The sequence below is a fragment of the Rhea pennata genome, chromosome 25 (genome assembly GCF_028389875.1).
Source record: "Rhea pennata isolate bPtePen1 chromosome 25, bPtePen1.pri, whole genome shotgun sequence".
In the NCBI taxonomy this organism is placed as follows: domain Eukaryota; kingdom Metazoa; phylum Chordata; class Aves; order Rheiformes; family Rheidae; genus Rhea; species Rhea pennata.
The window spans coordinates 6,892,367-6,914,508 of NC_084687.1; the positions used below are offsets into that span (position 1 = coordinate 6,892,367).

A 22,142-nucleotide genomic window follows, 5' to 3' on the forward strand; every position below is an offset into this window, starting at 1 on the left:
TGATCTTTCAGTCCTAGGGAGAGGATCGTCTCATCACTGCCAGCACTGGGGTTTATTGCCAGGGTGTAGAAGGGAGAGAGAACAAAAGAGAGGAGGTTTCCTCTCACCAGTCTGATGACCACTGCCATCAACCTGAACCTTTCTAAGGGAATCTCTGACTCTCCCCATCAGCCCAGCAAAGATGTTAGAAAGGGATTGCCACGTGGGGTCTGCACGTGGCAGTCACTTCTACGTTGGGAAATTGTCCACAGTTACAGCAGTTGATTTTTAGCAAATAGGGGAGCAAAGGTCTGCTGTGAGCTCTTTGCAAGCGCCATTCTCCAATACAGAATTATAGAATCATAGAATCAGTAAGGTTGGAAGGGACCTCTGGAGATCATCTAGTCCAACCTCCCTGCTCAGCAGGGTCACCTAGAGCATGTCAGACAGGGTTGCATCCAGGCGGGTCTTGAAGATCTCCAGAGAAGGAGACTCCACAACCTCTCTGGGCAACCTCGTCCAGTGCTCCATCACTCTCACAGTGAAGAAATTCCCCCTCATGTTCAGGCGGAACTTCTGTCGTTCAATTTCTGCCCATTGCCTCTTGTCTTGTCACACGGGACAACTGAAAAGAGTTTGTCTCTGTTCCCCTGACATCCTCCCACAGAGGAAGATGAGATGGAAATAATAATAATCCTCTCTTTCTGTTACTAGCACTCTGTCAATTTTGCCTATTTAGACTGTATCTTATTACATGTCAGCACTGCACACCCTGGGCTTCAGGCCCAGCTGGTCCCTGGGCACAACCATAAGAGGCTTGTGTCCAGATTTCCAAACAGCCCCCACTTACAAGTATTACGATGTTCAGGTTTTAGGTTATGTTTCAAAGACAAAGGAATCATCTGTGAGAAATTAGGTCTCCTTTGTGTTTCAGATTTCCTCCTTGTGCTGAGCTGGCTTGGGACCTGTCTTTGTCTCTTATAATATATCTTTTTTTTTCATTTAATTTTAATTTTCCCAGTTGTCTCTTAAGCCCGAAGTAACAAACACACTTCTCATTGACAAATGAGGATAATTAACCTGCCTTGCCTGTGTGAAAATCTCTTATTGAGTGAAAATCTCATATTAGGATTTCCTGAACAAGTATTGGGTCTTTTACAATAGCTTAATCTTGTCTCTGTAATTACCACTTTCCTTCATTTTCCTGAATAGCCTGTCACATTGCTTCTAGGAAATGAAAAGTAGAAAACAAGAGCATAATGCATTAAGAAATGCACTGCCCTTCTTTGGAGGGTCCCACACACATGGGATGGCAAGATGACACCATCTAACAAGTAGTTTTGATGCTCTGATGTCTCAGTAACATAAGGATGCTGTGCCACAGCAGGGACACTGGCTCCTGTTGTCAACAGCATCCTCAGCTGTTGCAGTGCAAAGCCCTGACAGCTTATCTCCCCACTTCCCTCTGGGCCAGCAGGGTGCCAGCAGTTCCACACAGGACTGTTTTCAGAGTTGGCTGGAAAAAGAAAGGGAAAGGGAGAGGAGAAGTGCATAGCAAAATCATTCCCTCATACCTGTCTCACAGCTGTATGAGCAGCACATAGAGCACCTAAAGTCTAAAGCACTTATCCTCACAGTGTCCAGGAGCATCATTAGCTTGACATTTGAGCCAAGGCACAGGGACACTAAGTGACTGCCCTAGGACACACAGAATATGCAGCCAGCAGGTAATTTCGACCTCTGCCCAGCTACCTGCAGCACGTACCAAGGGATTGCAGCATCCTAGAGCAAGAGCCCCAGCCCCAGGAATGCCGTGTATCCAGGGCTTGACAGTACCTGGTTGCACTGGGTGCTGAGTGAGTGGCGAGGGTCGCAGCTGCAGGGCTGGCAGCCCTGGCCACTGGCAATCTTCCAGTGGTCAACGGCACACTGGTCACAGTTGGCTCCCACCACGTTGGGCAGACAGAAGCACCTCCCTGTCTCATCATCACAGGGCATGTCCTGGCGTGATCCTAGTAGGTTGCAGGTGCATCCTGAAACAGGAAGGGTTTAGTCTTGTCAAAACTGAGTGTTTAGTACCAGCCTGTCTTCCCACAAGTCAGGTCCATCCAAGCACCTTACTGCTGCTGAAAGATGTGCTCTCCTTTCTCTCCCTTAACGTTAGAGCTTGGCACGAAGGAGCTGTGCCCCTACTTTAACACCACGTGTCCACCCAAGCATTGCAGCAGGTCTCAGCAGCCCTGGGAGGCCTCTATCCCCCTCCAGTCCCAGCTGATGCAGGCAGTGCTAACCCAAGCCATGGCAGCTCTCTGCTGCTGTGCAGCTACACTCAGCCCCACACAGCATTGCTTTCAGCAGCCCTGATGGATTCACAAGCCCTCTGTTTGTCAGGGGAGGCACCCACAATGGAGGATACAGCCCTACATATGTTCTCAACTCCAGTCTTCCAACAACTTTTGCCAAACTCAAACCTGATACAGACTACATCCCTAAGTAAGGAGGTTTATAAGTCCCTGCCTGTCAGGTTTCTGATTTGGAAACCCCAAATCAATGCTGGCTGAGAACCAGGTCCCTTTCAGAGTTACTAAAGATGCTGCATGCAAAGGCTAGATGTGAGCTAGCTCCCAGGCAGCAGTAGCTATTTCATGGTCTACTCACTGTGGCATCCCTGGGGATTGGTGTTAGCCAGCTGGGTGAATCCTGGCTTGCAGAGGTGACAGCGCTCCCCCTGCACATTTTCCTTGCAGACACAGCGTCCAGTGAGAGGGTCGCAAATGGAGCCTGGCACAGTGCCGTCTGGATCACATTCACAGGCTGGAAACATGCAATAAACAGCATCAATGAGGAGTCTGAGGAGAAGTCGGTGGGAGTTTCAGGGAAGACATTACACAGGTATAACCAGGCTCTTACGCAGACAGGCTTCAGGATGGGCAAAATCTTGCTGCTGGTTGCGAAAATAGTTAGTTTTGCACCGCTCACAGTTTCGCCCTTCTGTATTGTGCTGGCAGTTGTCACACACACCTCCGCTCTCCCCACCACTGGCTTGGTAAACATCTGCGTCAAAATGGCACGAGTCGGAGTGACCATTGCAGCTGCACCCTAAAAAGAAAGTAAGCAAGCCTATTTGACACTGCAGCTGTGTAAAAATCTCCTAGCAGCTGGAGGCTCTGCCACATTGTCACTAGATGGTGCCCTCATCATCTGCAATGCATATTAGCACCCATAAACTGCAGCAGTGTGAAACTTGCACCAGCCAGACAGTTTTAAAGGAGCACTATCTTGATCCAGTTTGTGACCCTGGGGGCATCAGCCCTATTGCAGTTCCACCAAACCAGTATCAGTATAGTCATTTCAGGAATAGGTTTTGCAAAGACGGTTCATATTAACATCCAGACCCCAGCAGTGTCCAGGTAAAAGGACTCAGAATTTGTTCCCTCTCCTATCATTCATGAATGAGCAGAAGTTAGAAAGGCCTAAGGAAGAGGAAAGAGGGAAAGACAGTTGGATTTACTCTGGCATTCGTGGGGATTGTTGTTCTCTGCAGGTCGCCAAGGCTGGTCATTGTAGAGGTCTGCACAATGATTGCAGTTCGGCCCTGCAGTGTTGTGCTGACATACGCAATGTCCATGAACCTGGAATAGAGACAAAATATTACCCGCTACTTATGGATGTTCTGTGAATTTCACAGTTTTCTTTTGATTTTTTTCTGATACACGTATCATCTGGCATGCTTCTGTTTCTGGCTCACCTGCCTGTTCTCAAGCACTACAAAGATGAGGGCAGAAAGATCAAGCTTTCTTACACTCAGACAGCAAGAACCGTAACAACAGGGACAAGCTGCTCCCTAGCCCACAGCAACAATGAATTCCCATCACCTCTACAATATACTTGAGGACAAACACAACTGAGGCTAAGAGGACAAACACAGGCTGCAGACAGGGAAATCTCACACAAGCAATCTACATCGGCAAATACTTTTTGAATATGAAGGAGCCTGCTAGAAACTTCAGTGTCTTCCAGATAGGCCAAATGACCCAGTGACAGCAGGTGCAATTACATCCAGACTACAAACTCCTACAGGCACAAACTTTTGTAACTCCTTGTAAAGCCCTTTAACTTCCTTCATACACAAGAAATAGTTTTACACTGGTCTCACAGCCATCACCCTAATGCTGCAGGCAAAACAGGGCAACATTTCCCTTTGATTGATTCAAAGCAGCCTCTGGCCAGGGATAAGATTCTCTCACATCAAATTGCTGGTCATCCTGTCCAAACTCTCCTGATCAGTATTCCCTGAGACACAGGAGGCCAGGGCATATGATGGGGCTGGATTCAGGGACAGACTGATACCAAACAGTATTCGTCTCCCAGCTTCTCCTTACACCCTGGCACTCACCATGGCATGCTGATCTCCAGAAGGAGCACAACGGTTGGCATGTCCATTACAGAAGCAGCTTCCCTGCACCTGCATTTCTGTCACAGCATAGAAAGTGCTGGGTGAGCGGTAACCCTGGTGCACAATGTGAGGGAGCTGAGTGAAGTTAATTCGCAGGTTGGTGAATTCTCCCAGATCTGTTAGGGATCAATAAGAGATGTGAGGAGGCAGCAGAAACAGAGACAAGCTGGAGAAGAACATCACAATTAGCACTGAAGGTTAGGAACAAGAAACCGACAGCAGCCTCAGCACAAAGCAGTAGTTGAACTATCAGTGAAGACCAAAACCTGCTCCTGCATTCAAGATATTTGACATGCCAGTCTGCAGCATATCTGAGGGGCACCACAAAGGAAAGTTGTGTCAGTGCTGTACCTGCGGTGTGCACAGAGGACATCATACATCAGAGAGGTGTCAGGGCAGCCATCAGACATGCAGCTGAAGGTTTGCTTTGCAAAGGGCTTGCTCCCTCAGAAGGGTTTACCAAGGCTCAGTCAGTGCCCTCCATCACATGCAGGTAAAACCATAAGGTGCATCACCCTCCCCTCCCTTTCTCAGATACACAGAAGGTCATTCACTTACTGTTGACAATCTGGCTGTAAGAGTTAGAAATGGTAGATGCCAGGTCTTGGACACTGAATTTGACCTTAGAAGGAAACGATTAAGAAAATTAAAATGTAGAAAGTTCTTTCTTTTCACAACCTAAGCAGTAAGACAGTGCCCTGAACCTGCCTCCTCTGCAGAACTGTCACTTAATGCAGAAAAAAGGCCTCAGAACTGCTGAAGATTTAGCAGAAGACTGACAAAACCCATAGCTTTCCCACAAAGCAGTAAGGGTTTTCCTTTTGGAAGGAGTAAGAATCTTCCAGAGGACTCTCCTCAGCACTCTTGGATGTCCACTGACTCACATCACTTGCTAGGTATATTTGTAGAAGATTTCCTGTGACACACACAAATCCCAGCACTTCCAAGCCACTATATCTTTCTGCAATGTAACTTAGGTGATCTGGCCCCTATTACAGGGTCACATTGCAAGGAATGTACAAATGCTGGAGCCTCCTGCAACAAAATCCTATAAATCGTACCTTGCGCCCGTGTAACGGGTATCCATGCTGGGCATGCAGTGCTTGGCACTGTACATCCTGCCAGTTCTTGGGGGAGTCCTGAGGGATCCGAGGAAAGGAGGCAGCACAGTCAGAGGCTAGGTACTGATAAACCTTCCAGGTCTTGCCAAAGTCAGTGGAGCGCTCTATCAGCATTGCAGCAGGGAGGAGAGACTGCAGTGGCCAGGAGGAAAAAAGAGGCATATCTGTGATTAAGGCTTGCATCAAAGAGATTTTTACAGCAGACAATCAGTTACATGGGAACCTACCACCTACTGGAAGCCAGCCTGTTCTGGTCCTCCTAATAGCCCTCGGAAACAGCCATACGAATGAAAAAGAAGAGAGAAATGGAGGCACAGTCCCTGGCCTGCTTATGTGCAGCCCAGCAGCAACTTTGCATCTGGATTCCCACATCCTGCTAAGAGCCAGTAGGGCCCTTCCACTATGTTTTGTAGCTTCTTTGAAAGTTGGGAAGGTGCATACAAACCCTGAAGTCAAGGATGATGCTACTGAGCAGGAATTTCTTGTCCAGATCCAGCTGCAGAGAGACTTGATCCACACCTGGAGACACAAAGAAACAGTTTTCAGAGATGCAGACCATGGACTTCAGAAAAATAAAACACTTAGTTGTCTGAGTCAAGTCATTTATTTCCCTCCTTCCTTCCAATCTTTCAATCCAATTGAATTTAACACCTCTTTTCCTCCCCTCAGTGACAGTATTCCAATCATTTAAGTCAACAAGTGTCTGTGAGAACATGAAGTTACAAACTTGGAATTACCATCCCACAGGGAATGGCTTGTTCAAAACAGGAATTGAAGTTTCAACATCCACTTTGAAATATCTTTGGGAAAACAAAAGTTTCTGTTCAATTGTTTTCAAGACCTAAATGCAGCATCCAGTCACCTATGATGCTGGGAATACTTAAGGCTGATCCCAGGCAGGCAGGGGAACTGAGACAGGATTCCTGCTGTAGAACGCACGGGCCTGAAGGCTCAGATACATGAAAGCCCACTGTGGAGGGATCCCAGCCTCCCCAGCACTCACTGTTCTGGGACTGCCACCAGCGCAGGTGCCCTTTGGAGGACAGCACATTTTCCACACGGTGACTGTTGTGGGAGTGAGGCACCCGAGAGTCGCACCTGCAGCATTTCATACTCCACTGAAAGGAAAAATGCAGGTGGAAATAGCCATCAGCATATGGCTGAAGGGAAGCTGCCATGAACTCAGCTTTCACCCAGAGAAGAGGCTCAAATTAGGCATGAACTTGCAGATGAACAAATGAAATAAAGCTGTTTTATTAGACAGCTAAACAAGTTAGTAATAATATAGTAATTATTAAGTAGTAATAAACAGTAATAATTAGTAATAAACATTAATCAAAACTCAAGTGGACCCCCTCATGTCCCATTAAAAAGCTTGTGGTTTTAAGGGCTAAAAACTAAAACCAAAATTGTTTTAACTAAAACATACTTTTGGCCAATCATAAAAAAAAATGCCTTTTCTTAAACCATATCCCTGTTTGGCCTTATGTCACTGCAATGGCAGTGCTTGACAAAAATCTCTTTGCAGCTTTTCAGCACCACTTTGCCTTTTCCACAGAACTGAGTAGGGCTGTTTGGGCAAACAGACCAGCCTTTCTCTAGTATCCAAAAAACTAAGTGTAGCTCAGCCCCTCTGCACTCTCCGCTCTGTGCAAAGCAGGAGCAAACAGCTCAGTGGGTGAAAAGTGAGCGGGTGGGGAGTCGAGCAGCTCAAAGTTCAGCTCTCCCATTAAGCAAGTAATTCAAGAAGGAAACAGAAACATAGCATTGGGAATGCAGAGACTGAAAAAAAAAAAAAAAATCACAGGTCCCTGAGGAACAAACAAATATCCTGGTTTTGACTAACCAAACAACAGTAAATGCCATAACTTCCAGAAAGCCTTCCAGTGCATGTGGCACATGACTGGGCTCAGAAACATGTCAAAAGCAGTAGAAAATAGATTAAGAAACTCCTAGTTTAGGCAAAAAGGAATGCCAGCCATGATATGGCAAACAGGCTGGGTTAGGGCACCCTTGAAACAGGGAGGGCTTTGCACTTTAAAACAACACATCCTGAAGCTGGATAAAATTTTCAAAGATTATTTGAAGATTTTGCTGCAATAGCAGGAGACTGGCTTTGAAGGCTTGGTGACATGCACAGGTTGACACATTCAATGCAGAGGCGGTTCAGAAAGCTAGCTTGAGAGGAAACCAGGTTTAACAGGAGAGAAGCACGGAGAAGAAGGGAAGAATATTCGACACAAGGTGTTAAGTGCTGACCACAAGAAGGCAATACAAGGTGCTCTAGCTGCAAGGGCTGGAGGTCTCCAGGGTAGTATGAGGCACACCATAGGCATGGGGCATACTTGGGACCCCAATGATGAGATCAGCTTTCAGCATCAGGGCAGAGACATCAAGTGCCCGGAGCAAGTAACAAGAAGCCTTTTACAACTACCTCTGTGTTAAAATCTCCCCACCTGTTATTAAAACAAATGAGCAGATTCCAATTGAAACATTGAGCATGCTGCTCTGCATTTGTCAAGTTTAAGGATAAATCTGTGCTCAGGAGAGTGCCGTGGCGAGGCAGCAGAAGGTAGTGGCTATGGGGTGGTAGAATGGAGATTTCTCTTTCCCATTCTAACCATGAAAAAGTTGAGTCACAGTTTACACATTTATTTTTCCCTGAACAGGATCATTTAAGTCAAGTAAGTTTCTTCTGTTTCTACAAAAGGCACTTAGTTCCAGAACTTTTTTTTTTTAAGCTGAAGAAAAAATCAAAGGAAAACTCTGTCCAAAATTACCTTGTTGCTTGCACTTGCACAAAAGCCAAATCATACAAAGCATAAGTTGGTTTTGAATGGAAAACAGAACTGTTATCATAATTATTTAAAGCAGATCCACAGCTGTTTGATGGCTTTCTCAACTTGAGGTTGTGTTCATTCATCATTAGTGGATAGTGCTTCGCTGATGACAAGGAAGTTAAGCAGTCATGAAGCTCCAGCACCTTACGAGAGCTCTAAGCACAGATAGTGGTTTGGTTTTAGTTTCTAGCAAAATGTAGAACTGAGCCCCCTGCCCATGGACCTGGGAATCTTTCAGCAGAGTTAAGATGGATATTGAAAGGAGATCCTCAGTTTAAACAGATCTGTTTCTATTATATTTGCACTCTTTATGCTCTATCTATAAACATCTAGAAACAATACAATATGGTATTCATATTCTAGAAGAATTCATTTCAGATAATGACTACTAGTAGCAAATTGTTTTCATAAAGCAATGGGAATTATCCACAGAAATAAGTTAGTGAATAATATTATTATTCACAATAATATTAAATTTCAGGATTCTGACTATGATTAGAAACGGGAAAAGGAAGGTTTAACCTCAAATAAATTATTTATTTGGAATTATTCACGCATATTTATTAACACTATTCACACAGCCATAAATAAAAGTACTTTCTAGCAGCTAAAATGAAATTAATGCTTTGGCAATAAAGCTTCAATCCCTTTTAAAATGCAGTCCTAAGCAAAGATGAAAGTATCTGCCTGAGATAGACCCTTCAAATTTATCCAAGAATCATCCTGGAGCTGTGCTCAGTGTGAAAATCTTTTCCAGTTTATTGGTAAAGTTTTATCATTTAACCTCATGGAGCTTCTGCAATCTGCAGCTGTTTGGATCGCACCTGTCCCATGTATCCCTTATTAAGGAAAAGATCTGCCCGTTAAGCCTGGCTCATGCTTGCCTTGCTGAGGCCAACACAGAGTAGCTCTGAGCGAGCTCCAGCTGCAGCTCTCCTGCCAGGCAGACTGAGAAGGTTTGCGCTTGGGGACAGGGAGGGAGGGAAAAAATGCGACAGACTTGAATACTGAAATCTAAGCTGGGGAATGGTTTACTATTTTTTTTAAACTAAAATTAACACTGCAAGCAGAATTCAAATTTCATTACACATACTTTGAGCAAATTGTGAAACTCTATTGCACAAGAGAATTTGCTTTTACTGACTATGTGTCTCACAGTTCCTTGGGACAGAGGGAATTGCCAAAATGACCATCTAGCTGTGGTTTGCAGGGAGATTTAGCAAGAAAATATCTTTCCCTGCTTTTCCCCCTCTTTTTTTACCAGCATAGTGAATGATTCAGTAGATTCATCTGAGATGAGCTGGCCAGGAATAAACCAAGCCTGTGGGAGTACATGACAGAAATGGAAATGAAGTGGTCGGAGTCTAAACTGGGTCACTGACCCACAGGGCAGTCCTGGACGCCAGCTCTCCCATGCCTCTCCCATACTTGGTCTAATCCAATGCTGTCCCAGGTGCACATGGCAAAACCCCAGCAGCCAGCCCACAGGCTACTGAGACATAAAGAATATGTATGCACTGTAAGAGGTGCAAGGAGCGATCTTGTGAGATGTGGTGTGGAAAAGGCCTACAGGATTGCAGAAGAAGCTGCAGTTCTGACAACAGCTCTCTGCCCTTCTACATTTCAAACCTGCAAAGCAGCTCTTACAATCACCCAAAATACTGGTTATGAAAACTCAGAGATTAAAGAAAACATTTTTCAAGCTGCTTGAAAAGTAGTTCATGAGACCGTCATTTTAGAGGAAAAACTAGCATACCGAAGGAAAAAAAAAAAGATTTATGTTTTAGAAATAAATGGCAGGGGGCATTTATTTAGAAGAACATCTAGCAATTGCAAATAAAAATGCACACACACCACACGTAAGAGCAAACCAAGACTGTGAACTAGAATGGGAAGTATGCACACAGCATGCTGTATGAGAGAATGTGTTTCTGTCTGCAGGTGACTGATACCTGTAAAGGACAAAGATATGGCATTTGGATACTTGCGAACTGTGTGTGTGCATGCACGAGAACACAGTCTCACCTAACACAAACACAGTGCTGGGCTGTGCAATTCTCCCTCAGTTCTGCTTCAGATCTTTGCAGCTCTCATTTTCTTAAGAGCTTGTAAAACCAGTTACTCATTAACCTTCCATGCTTTCCTTCTCTCCATACATGCACAGGCAGCAAACCTCAAAGAATTTTAAGCTGATGGACTCTGACCAAAGTATTTTAAGCAGCTATAGTTGCCATTTTAACATGAGTAGAGAGCCCTTGAAATAACACCTCCTGGCATAAGTGCATGAACTAAAATAAACTGAAATTACTCATCAGCAAAAATGGGAAGCTGCTTCTCTCAAGCCTTGAAATGAAGACCTTTAATAGCTGTTGAGACCTTGGTGGTCTTGTATCAATTCTGTTTCATGTCAACAAGAGGCACTCTGTCAGTCGGTTTCCTGGTATCCAGCCTCCCATATGGTAACCAAGTGTAGTCTTGCATGATAAATATTGTATTGGGACAATAATTACCATTCCAAGTTTATTTTAGAAAGTTCTGAAAGACAGCAGGAATTTATAGATATGTATATAGAGAGACTGAGAGTTATTCAAAATAAGATGAGCAGCAAGAGGAAGTTATCTTAGGAACAAGGGCGTCTGTTAAAGTCAGGTTATGAAATTCTATTTCAGTCTATTTTAATTGTTAGCACCAGCAGCATGGCAATCTTATGCCAGGCCACTGCAGTAGGTCTCATTTTGCCTGTAAAGTACTCCATATATGTTCCACGGAAAACACCATAGAAATTACCAATGGACATGTTGTCATCGTCAAGCTTCTAAGTGAGCAATTTTTATTTGAAAAGAGACCTCTCACTTGCATTCCAATTTTGAATCACAGATAGAAAACTTAGCCATAATGCCCAATTTCACATCCTTCCCAGCCAGTCAGAAGTGACACAGTGAAGTCTGAGTTCTGATGTTATGCCCAAACACAAATACAGTGAACTGACCCTCAGTTTGGTTTTAGTGGAGACCTCAAAACTCAGAGGTGACAGAGGAGATAGGGAAGAAGAATGGATAAAGAAGAAATACTAAATAATAGTTTGTGCCTATTTAAAGAAACAGACTGAAAAGAGAAGGACCCCACAGCTAGATGTAGATCAGACTCAAGATCTTAAATGCTTGGCACACCATTACAGAGGCAATGAGCAGTTAAATGACTTTCCTCTAACTTCAGCTTTGCCTGAGCATACTAGAATCATAGAATCAGTAGGGTTGGAAGGGACCTCTGGAGATCATCTAGTCCATCCCTCAAACAAGTGGCCCATATGGGGCATTGTCCCTAATCACAAGTGAGGCAGAGATTCAGGAAGAGTTCTCTCATGACCCATCCAGGTTATGGATCGGCTTATTCTGCTGCTCCAACAGGAATGAGGTATTCAGTACCGCTTAAACAAAGATTTGGCCTTGCCGGTTCTCAGCGAATAATTATAGTCTTGCCCAGTTCTTGTTTAAGAACTCCATTTCCTTCTTGTGATAAATATTCCAGCAAGATCTTGGCACTTGCTGCTCCGAGAAGAGCGCTACGCTGTTTGGAGCCAGTTGTGTTTGGGGCCTGATACGTCAAGTGCAACCTAATTTAATATCAGTAAAGGACAGCAGTGATCAATTAAAAATTATGGTAGTATATTCCTTCAGGGAGTTTAACTGTATCTACATGCTTTAACCCATGTATCTTTCCTCCCTTCTCAAAGCTAACTCACAGCCAGAAAGCAGAGGTTTTTGCTGAATATCTGTGACTAAGGGCAAATACCTTGAATAAACATGTATGTGGCCTCTAGGGACAGTTTGAGTCTTATAGTTAATAAGGCCAATATATTCAAAGTTACCAAATACATACTAAATGACCAGAATCCAGACTAAGCACAGCCTCTAACAGCGAATGTAATCTGCTGGACAAGCATCCTAGACATACAGAGCACAAGTTTAAGGAGATGAAGTTCAATTCATTTCTCTTGCTTGAAAGCAAACATGTGAGTACCTATTTTCCTCACCCAGTCTGTTCACTCATTATGCCCCCTCAGTAAAACATTGTTTTAAATCTGCTAGAATGACAGTCTGGAGAAACCATATTGTACCATTTTAGCTCCGCACAGTGCATACATTGCCAGAGTCCGGCTGCCTCTACAATTTGTCTGTCAGGGAATACATAATGTCTCAGAGCATATGTGGAAATTTGCAATTATGTGGCAGAAAGAGGATATAGAGAATGGAGGAGGAGAAAATATGCAGGGAAACTGCCTTTTTCTTCTGTACAGCCTCTGCAAGTAGAGACATATCCCTGAAGCACAGAACAGGATGTGTGTGAATGCAAGATGCGATAAGCATAGATCAGTAGCTCACTGTTACTGCGTTACCTTCAGCAGGTCAGGAATACAAATTATTTGGTACAAATCCTAAACATTATGAAGGAATACCCAAGACTAGCAGCCCTACTTTGAGCAGGCGTTCGGACCTCCTGTGGTCCCATCCAACCACCATTATTTCATTATTCTAGGGATGCATATTCCTCCATAGGAGACTTGGTCTTGATTCATTCCTTGGGTCTGAAAAGAAAATGAACTGAGAGGCACAGTGGCTTTTAGCATGACTCGCCTATTCTAACATATCTAAGGGCTCTTGAACCATTCAGCAGGCAGTATAACTTGGACTGGAAATGTTTCTTGTGATATAGAATCATTCCTGAGGTCCCTTAAAAACTCATGTAAGTGGGCAAGCATATGTAACCATTGGATGGTAGCAATAAGGTAGACAGAAGCATCAGAATCTTCAACCTATTCCCTTTCACAGATACTGGCCTGTATTTCTGGAATCAGTCAAAAATGATTCAGTGCTTAGATACTACAGGGAGAGATGCTAAGGATAACTTCAGCCAGATGACTGCAATGATCTGTCAGTAAAAGACACTTCAGGATTTCTCTCTGCCTGACAGTCTCACGCTTCCCTCCCAGCAATTGTTTAAAGGATTAGAGCTATCTAATACTTGTCTTCTCGCTTCCTCAACTGGCTGACCCATTTTATCACCAGGCTCAGAGTGATAAAGATGACTTCTTACTCTTCATTGCTCATATCCACCAATTGCTCATGAAAAGCAAGTGAGAAAAAGCAGAAAATATTGGTCTTTAACCTTATGCAAACAGAATTTTAGTATCTCACATGAAAAACCTTTGGGGAAAGTCAGGATGTAAGGATCCATGGAACTGACACACACACACGAACTGCTTTCACTGTAGAAAGTAGGATTCAGAGCAGCAAGGTAAACACAGGGAAACCCAATTTTGTTCTCGTCTTGCCTATTTTCTTTTTCAAAAGCCTTTACAATGATGTACAGGGTGTTTGGGGTACCTCAAAACCAATTAACCAGAAAACAACTAGAAAACCTGTAGCTGTTTTCTGGTTTTATGTTTTCTAAGCTGAAAGTACTGCATAAGCCCTGTAGAAAGTAAAAGAGAAGTGTTAATCTTGCTTGGTCTGAACAAGCCAAGGTCCTGTTACTGCTTCTTCCAAGAAGAGAAGTCAAGAGCTGAATGTGCCACAAAGCTGTCATGTTGTCACAGAAGAGATAGCCAGGCAAGAGGATGTGGAACCTCCTAATCTGAAGAAAATTGTACAGTGCCTTCTCTTACCTATGACTAGGTAATATTCCTATTCCTATTAAAATGCTGTGCTTAGCATTTAAATAAACGAATGAATTTACTGGGCCTCAAACAATACCTCAACGAGAGTCTTTCCATGTACATCAGTGACTGCAGGACTCCAAATCCAGGCTCCTTTATATTTAAATTCTATTTTCAGTTTTCCTCTTGCTTTTACTTTCCATGCTGACTTAACAGCCATTTCCCAAGCTGTAAGTTCCTTTGACACCATACCATTGGTCCGCCTGGTTTCCACCCCCCATCACTTACCTAATCATTGCTGCAGTCCCCTGTGCTATAAATGGCAATGCAGAGTCCCTCCTGGATTTCACTAGACTGATCCTACAGCCAAGAAATGGAGCAATCAGTAGCGCAAAGTATAAAGGTTAGAGGGACTCAGAGCCAGAGCTCTAGAAGCAGACAATGGAGCAGAGGCTGAAACTGATGCCCACAGCAACTGACCTACTAGTATTGCAAAAGAGCGTATGTGGGGTCAGCACAGGCTGGCACCAAAGTCAGACAGCAGGCACCAGCCAGCTGGCAGTGGGGAGCAGCACACAGAGAATGAGAGCAACCTCTCATCCCATGCCCTCTGTTGAGATTGCAAAATGGACTCCAAATTTGTACCTATTTGGCACATGAGCTAGACACAGAGCAAAAAAAAAAAAAAAAAAAGTCATAAGAATATATAAATTAAACCTACTTTTTATGAGATTGGACTAGGAAATAGTAAGTTCATTTATATTAGGGAAATATCAAAGGCGGGGGAGATCAAGAAATGCTCAACATAGGGGGATTTCTCCTTCTGCAAAAATAGAAACTGATATTCAAAACTCTTAGCAGCCATTATAATTGCAGAACAGAAACAAGAGTCTTTCAGGAATTTATTAGCAGTAACAATGCATCCCTCTTTTCAGTAAAGGAAAGGTCATATACACGTAGAAACTCGGGAAGTAAAGACTCCATTCTCAAAGCTAGAAGTAGAGAATCCAACTTTAATATGACATGTGTTAGTTGTCACAGTTTCTTTTAACTCTGGTACTTAAAAGACAAGGTATAAGGAATATAAAGACTGAATATTTTAGGAACTTCAGGACCAGAAAAAATGCAATTCTACCATTCTGCCCTCCTGTGCAATGCAGGACCTCACTCATTAATTCTGCACTGAACGGATGATTTCTACTCAGGTACATTATAACCATAAGAAACACATCCAGCCTACTACTCGAAGATGAGAAATGATGCAGATTATCACAAATGAAGGCTCTTCAGAGTAACAGAGTAAAAATTCCTTACATAAAATGAATAACTAGCCCACTCTAGCTATTACGCACACTACTAGCTTAATTAAGATTTTGAAGATGCTTACTTCCTATAAAACAGGCTTCCTCTTCTAGCAAAAGGCACCGTTAGGTGAAGATTTCAAAGGTACATGTGTGCACAATGCTGCTCCAGTACCAACAGAAATTAGAAAGAAAAACATTGTCAGACCAGAAAGAAATACTCAATCTTTTCCTGTCCATAAGCCATAGCACCCTTGAGAAGGAGCATGGGGTTTTGCTGCGTATTGAGGAGGCAAGTAAACAATTCAGCTCCTTTGGAGCAGCAAAACAGCTCTGAATAAAGTGAGTGGGAGCTGAACTGCAGAAATGTCCAACAACAACTGCCAGCACAGAAAAAGACCTGACAAACTACAGATAGTACACCAAGTGTAAGAGTCTGGGAGAGGCATCATTTTCACACACGTCCAGGCTAGGGGGCTGCTTCAGTTTCATACAAAATAAAAGCTCCCAAGCCACTCTGACCTAACAGCCCAAAATGAAAAAAAGAATGAAAATCTCTCCAATTCAGTGAGAAAGGCACTAGTTATGTAACACACATCCATTTACTGCCTTATCTTGGCCTTTTCACTAAGGGGAATTAGAAGCAGAAGGGTGACTTACTGGAAATGGATTTCACTATAGAAAACATTTCCTTATGAGAGGTCTGCCATTCCCTCTCAAGTATGTCCTCCAGCTAGCCCTTCCAAAACCCTTATAACCTGACCTGCCTTTAACCCACTTCATTTTGAGCTTCCTCCACAATGTTATAGAAGTTAAAAATTCCAGACAAACACAGAAAGGCTTTAGGACGTGTTCATGTTATGGATATTAATCCTGCAATATTTTCAGCTCTGTGCAGATTTATTCATAAAGCATTACTTTGATTTTGGTGGCAGATTTAGAAACTGGGAATTTGCAACTGCAGCTGGCTGAAATGTTACACTCTCAGCGTGATTTCCTATCCTCTCAATACCAACCTAATCAAAAACATTCAATGACTTAGAAGTGTTTCCAGATCTTTGTGAAAGACCTGAAATGATCCCATTTTTGGTGACTGAAATTTGGGTTTAGTTTACAACTAAAAAGTCTGAGGTGCTAAGAAAGCTTGGGATTTTTTGATGTGAAAGCGCATACTTTGCTCTCAAACACCATCAGTTTCCTTTCTGGCTCCAGGATGATCCAGGGGCACAGACTTCAGAGATTTGCTGCCCTTGCCCTGCCACAGCATTGACATTCAGCTCCACTTCAACAAAATGGGAATGAAGCACTCTCATGCCTCTAAACAAGTTCAAGATGACACTGAAAATGGTGAGATTATCTGACATCATTGGAAGGGTGACAAATACCTGAAATAGGTTAAACTCATCACTGTAAAAGGGTAGCAAGGATGACATGGGTAAAGCCATTGGCATTCCTATGTAAGGTTTATGAATACAGAAGAAGGAGGTGAACATACTTCCCCATATGGTGTGCAGTAAGTCTCAGGTTTGGTAAGGCCACACGTAGAGGAGGCTTTCAAGTGATGGATTCTTCCTACAAGGAGGTCTCCCACTGATGGGTAGCAAGCTCCATGAGAACAGGATCTCTGTGCATCTAGAAGCTGCGGTAAAGCTGGAACTGCAGAGAAATAAGACTTCAGTAACATGTGAGAGTGGTACAAAAGCACACTTACTAACTGATAACTATTTTCCCCAATAAACCAATCATGAGGTCATGTTTAGACAAAGCTACAATATAAATGTGTGTCAAATAGGACACAAATATTTTGCCCCTGAATTGCTTTTGTTTTTAATAAGAAAGATATTTAAAATAATTGGTTTGTACTAACAATTACTTCTGAAACTCTTCTTTGCCTACCAAAAATTCCCAATGGTGGGCTTCAGGGATGCTCAGTTCACTGCCCATCATACTGAATAGCACCATCTGGTTTCCCCCACTTATCTGTAGGCACCCATGGCCACCTGTAGCAGCCTGGACAGAGAGCATCCTTTTGCAGAACACCTGCACTGCTCTTTAACACCAATCTCCCAGCTGCCACCATAACCTAATGGCTAATACAATGCTTACACTAGCAGTATTTCTTAATCTCAAGAGGAAAACCTTCCTGTCATTCACTTCTCATCAATAAAGTTAATGTTCTGATTATTTTTGCAAGAATTTTAGGTGTGTATAAAACCACCTTGCCTAAAACACAATATTTATGGAGGCTATAGGCAATATAGTTCATTATATTACAAAAATATACCACCCCAATTATAAACACGACAAAGTCATTCCCAAGTGGTAGGAAATACTTAGTCAGCTTCCCCCAATATCCTTTCAGAAGCACAGCAAGTGGGCTAAGGCTTACCCACGAATATAAAAAACATCCATGGACAAAGTTGGCAGTGAGAGTCCATACTGCTGAAGACACACCTAGGGAAGAATTTGCAGTGTAAGCAAAAAGAAGCAGAAAATGCTGTCTAAAGCACAGTCTTGGTCCTTTATGTTCCTTCACAATTTACAGAGAGGTAATTTCATTGATCTACAGAAGAGCAGCATGGGTGAAAATCCAGAATAAGAGGATAATCAGACCCTCAGATTATACATTAAAAATGAACAACTGCAGAGAATCTCAGCTTTTCATCTAACTCATGAAGCATATACAAGATTCCCTCAAACTATATCAAAGATCGTCCTCTTCCCCAAACACTATCTTTGGATTTTTTATTATTATTATTACTGAGGTGAACCACAAATACAAGCATAGCACATTATTCTTAACAGAGTTGTAATTCCCAACTGCCTGCTTTCCCAGGGAGGTTGAGAACCCACAGCTCCCAGCAGCATGATCAGCTGGGGGCAAGGGACCCCTGTCAAAGCCGAGTCACAACACAAACCTAGAAAGTACATCCTGATAAGGACAGCAACTGGGCTGCTGCTTCTTTATATGCACACAGTGCAGTCTCTGTTCAGCAGCCCCACCCTTTGCCCTACGTTTTCAGATTTGATTATAGGTCAAAACTTGCTGACATTTCAAATAGTCCATAACTATTCTTATTCTATGACAGAAAAAAAGAAATCTGTAGAAGTAATTGCAAAATAAGTGACATCTACAGAAGTTCTGTGCAGAAATCCTGCACAAGAGCCTGCTAACAACAGAACTGCCAGCATTAAGAAATGTTCTTCCCTGCTTTACATCAAGAATTAAAGGCATGCACAGTTTGTCTCTGATGCCTGTGGTATACTGCACATACCTGGCTCGAGGCAAGGACTTTTGTGCTCTGGTGTTATCCCACAGCTGATCTGAAAGCCTGCAGTGCTCTGAGGCGCTGACTCTTTCCTCTCTTTGCTTTTAACATACAGCTACCTCACCTCAGTAAGTAAGTACCTGTGGGTGTAATACGATAAAGGGAGTGATTCAGGCATCTTCAGACATACACACCCAATACTGTATAACTCACAGCAGCTCCCAGACAGGATATAGCTGCAGACAGAAGTCACTGAGCAGGAGGGTGACAGCAGTGTGATTGAACACTTCCATAGTTTACCATCAAGTGAATTTTTATCTGCAGCTTGGGACAGTACTAGTGCACCTGGGTCTTGTGTGGACACTACCAAAACATTCCCAATTTGGTTTTAAATCGGTTAGCTTGAGCACCGGCAAGAGAGATGCTGCAGCTGAGCCCCTCAGCACAGCCCACACACCCACACATTCGCCCAGCTCCCCAGGCAGGGTTTGCAGACCACACTTAGCACTGTGCTAGAAAGGCAATGCAGTTGCCAGCACCTAAACTTGATAACTTAAAGTCTACTTAGGGACATCGATATGAACTATAATTACCCTACATATTCATATACAAGGCTTGAGCCTGAATTCCTCGAGCACAGTGACACGGTTTTACAGGCAGACTTGGTAATGCATCCACTTAGGTGCCCATTTAGGTACCTAGAAAAGTGCTAAGATTTCCAAAGAGGCTCCATATTTATCACACCAAGATGATTTTGAATATCATCCTATACATAAATCAACCAAGACCACAAAGGGAGCCTGTGGAAGAGCCAGACCCATAGCTTAATGCCGCACGGGTGAGAGCATTCCTTCACCCCTACTTCAGACCTAAATCAGGTCTCCTTACATTTGACACAATTCAGCTTGACACAATTCAGTAGTCACAGTCAGCTTATGGTAGTGTTAATGAAAACAGTGTCTTAAGTTCAATTTTGTAGTGTGCCTGCAAAGTGTGTGAGATGGCACTAAAGGCCTTTTCTTCCCAAAGGTTATTCAGTTTTTGACAGCTCTGCCTAAAAAAAAAAAAAAATGTTAAGTAAGTTGCGCTAGCACTGCAACTCACCCGTGCAGTGACCACCCAGCTGCTCGGCTCCTAGTGGCTCGCAGCCCTGCCAACGTGTGTTGTGTTTCAGCTGCAGCTGGAGAGGTGAAAAGCTCTGCATTTACTTTGTGAAACCCCAAAACACCTGTTCTAACAACCCCCTTTTCCCAAACTTCAGAAAAATGGAACCTTTGTCAAGTCTTTGCTGTTTGCTTCACTGAAGCAACCCCCAAATAAATTCCTCTCTCCTGCTTTCAGGAGTGCTAAGCTAGCAACGGCTGACTGTCAGACTGCTCTGCATCTGTGATTCTGTCATTTTGCTAGTGTACACTACCTACCTCCACCGTCTTCACATGGAACAACATAGACGTGTGCGATCTGAGGAGCAGGAACTCGCAGAAAGTGCATACAACAAAGCTGGAAAAAAAATATTGTCCCTAAGGCTACAGTATGTGAAACATTGGCTCAGCTTCCGTCTCTCCTTAGGTGTGCCTGCACCATTGTGTAAGCAGGGAGCAGACCTGGGTGTGCCTGCCCTTAGACAGCTGCTCAGCAATGCTGTAACGCTGCATTCCTCCTCCTGCAGCCTTCCTTTGAAGATGCCTCCTCCCCTCCTCAGCTAGCAGCTCACAGCATGTCAAAGGAAGTGAAAAGAAATGCTGATACACTTTACAGAAAAAGCAAAGGATTAAGCTTGTCATGAGCTGCAGATACTGTTTCTGCATGCTGGTTGTTTATCTGTCTAGACACAGAACTGTTTCCAAGCTCTGACAAATTCACCAATACCAGTAACTGTATGCAGTAAAGGGCTAAACATCTAATAAAGGCTTTATAAAAAACCACAGCAAACCTTTCTACCTTCATTACCTGGTAGAGTAGAGTAATGGTCCCAGAAAAGACAAAGGAGATGAAGTATGACAAGTTTTGGCTTATGCAAAGCTTCTGATGATATAGGACAAGACATTCTTGCAAGTCAGCAAAGGACACAGAGTCTGGACTGAATGTCCACTGAGAGATGCCTATTCCATCTGGTTTAAAGCCATATGCAAAAGGAAGGTTGATGCTGATCTAGTCAGTGCTCATGCTTTTAGAAATCACACTTATGAGGCTGGAAGGATCAGCTGCCCTTCAAACTGATGGAGCTGTCCCCTAATCTGCAGTGCAAGCTTCAGCTAAATTGCTCAGCTCATCTTTCCATAGGTTTCCTCCTCTTAAACTTTCCTTCCCCTCGTGAATCAGGCCCATTAGTAGCAGAACAGAGGCATAACTTTGTGACAACTCTTGAAAAGACTGCAAATGCTATGTATGCATCCTTCCTATCAGATCCATACATTCTGAGTATTTATATGCTCTGAAATGGCAATACTCCCCCCAACTTACTGTAAAGAAGAGAACATTGCAATTTGGCTGCACAAACAGGGTAAGGCCTGGGGAAATGATACCTTGACCACAAGCTGAACAAATGAGTTACCTGAAATACTTTATTCCATGCTTTTTTCCTCTTGGCTTCCCCCAGTGGCTTGCTGAAACAAGGTAAGCAATCACCTGATATTTCAGGCTCTGCAAGTTCAAATAGGAATAAAAGCAGGGAACAAGGTCATTTGCAGAATATTATCTGCAAATTAATAAAAGCACAGAACAAACACAGTTGCTGTACCTCAGGTGGCTGTTCAGGAACCGCATGGCTTAGTGCAATGTTCCCAACCATAGTACATGTGCCATCTAATGACGTTCAAGCTCTTCCAAAGGGATACACAGAGGATGCCAAACACCATCTTCTGTGTGAAGGTGTAACCAGGAGCTACACTCAGCTGTTACCTCTGAGGGCCAGTGCCTGAGCAAGCCACTTTTAAAAACCCTGATCAGATTGATGGGGATTTAATCCATTTACAAGGACTCTCAATGTTCAGATAAAGCACCTTTGACTATATTTATTCACTCTCTGGAGATGCCTATGTTGCCCTCCATTAACTTTAAAGGGAGCCTAGGATGAGTATGTTCCCATCTTAGACCCCTATACTAGGTGGGTTGAATCCAGCTCCAGGCTGTAGGCTGCCCACTTCGCAATGTACAGATAATAGCATTGTTCAGGTGAATGTCAAGCAGTACAAATGCATTACAGATTGAGATACATCAGTACAGCTACATCTGGCTAAATACAGAACAGAATGGTAAAAGTGCACTACAAAAAAAAAAAGTGAGAAATCCTTTGTGATCATAGGGAATGACACTCTCAGGACTTCAAATGCTTCTTCCGTGTAGCCCACAGCTGCACCAATCTGTCCTGAGCTTTGTCAGAGTCCACAGACTCAAAGGGTTGGGCTAAGACATTCCCTGGATAGTAGATAAAACTTATTCCTGCAGGAAGTTGTGTTGCTGAGTCAGAGGATAACACACTGCTCTCTGAGCCGCTGCCTTACTCTGTAGTGGTGTATTT

The 22,142-nt window shown here is 43.3% G+C and overlaps 1 protein-coding gene across 1 annotated transcript in view; it reads right to left on the minus strand.

Annotated features, from left to right (window-relative positions):
• The window catches only part of LAMB3 (laminin subunit beta 3), a 35,029-nt gene extending 13,616 nt beyond the window's left edge, over positions 1–21,413 (minus strand). Inside the window, exons 1-13 of the mRNA XM_062594821.1 lie at positions 21,363–21,413; positions 20,044–20,083; positions 16,849–17,009; positions 6,560–6,674; positions 6,002–6,075; positions 5,497–5,688; positions 4,994–5,057; positions 4,362–4,551; positions 3,728–3,731; positions 3,491–3,611; positions 2,890–3,078; positions 2,638–2,793; positions 1,816–2,012 (exon numbers count right to left, since the gene is read on the minus strand). Of these exons, the coding sequence (XP_062450805.1) occupies positions 1,816–2,012; positions 2,638–2,793; positions 2,890–3,078; positions 3,491–3,611; positions 3,728–3,731; positions 4,362–4,551; positions 4,994–5,057; positions 5,497–5,688; positions 6,002–6,075; positions 6,560–6,674; positions 16,849–17,009; positions 20,044–20,083; positions 21,363–21,413 (1,554 nt within the window). The remainder of the gene's footprint in view (positions 1–1,815; positions 2,013–2,637; positions 2,794–2,889; positions 3,079–3,490; positions 3,612–3,727; positions 3,732–4,361; positions 4,552–4,993; positions 5,058–5,496; positions 5,689–6,001; positions 6,076–6,559; positions 6,675–16,848; positions 17,010–20,043; positions 20,084–21,362) is intronic.
• Positions 21,414–22,142: the final 729 nt, after the last annotated feature.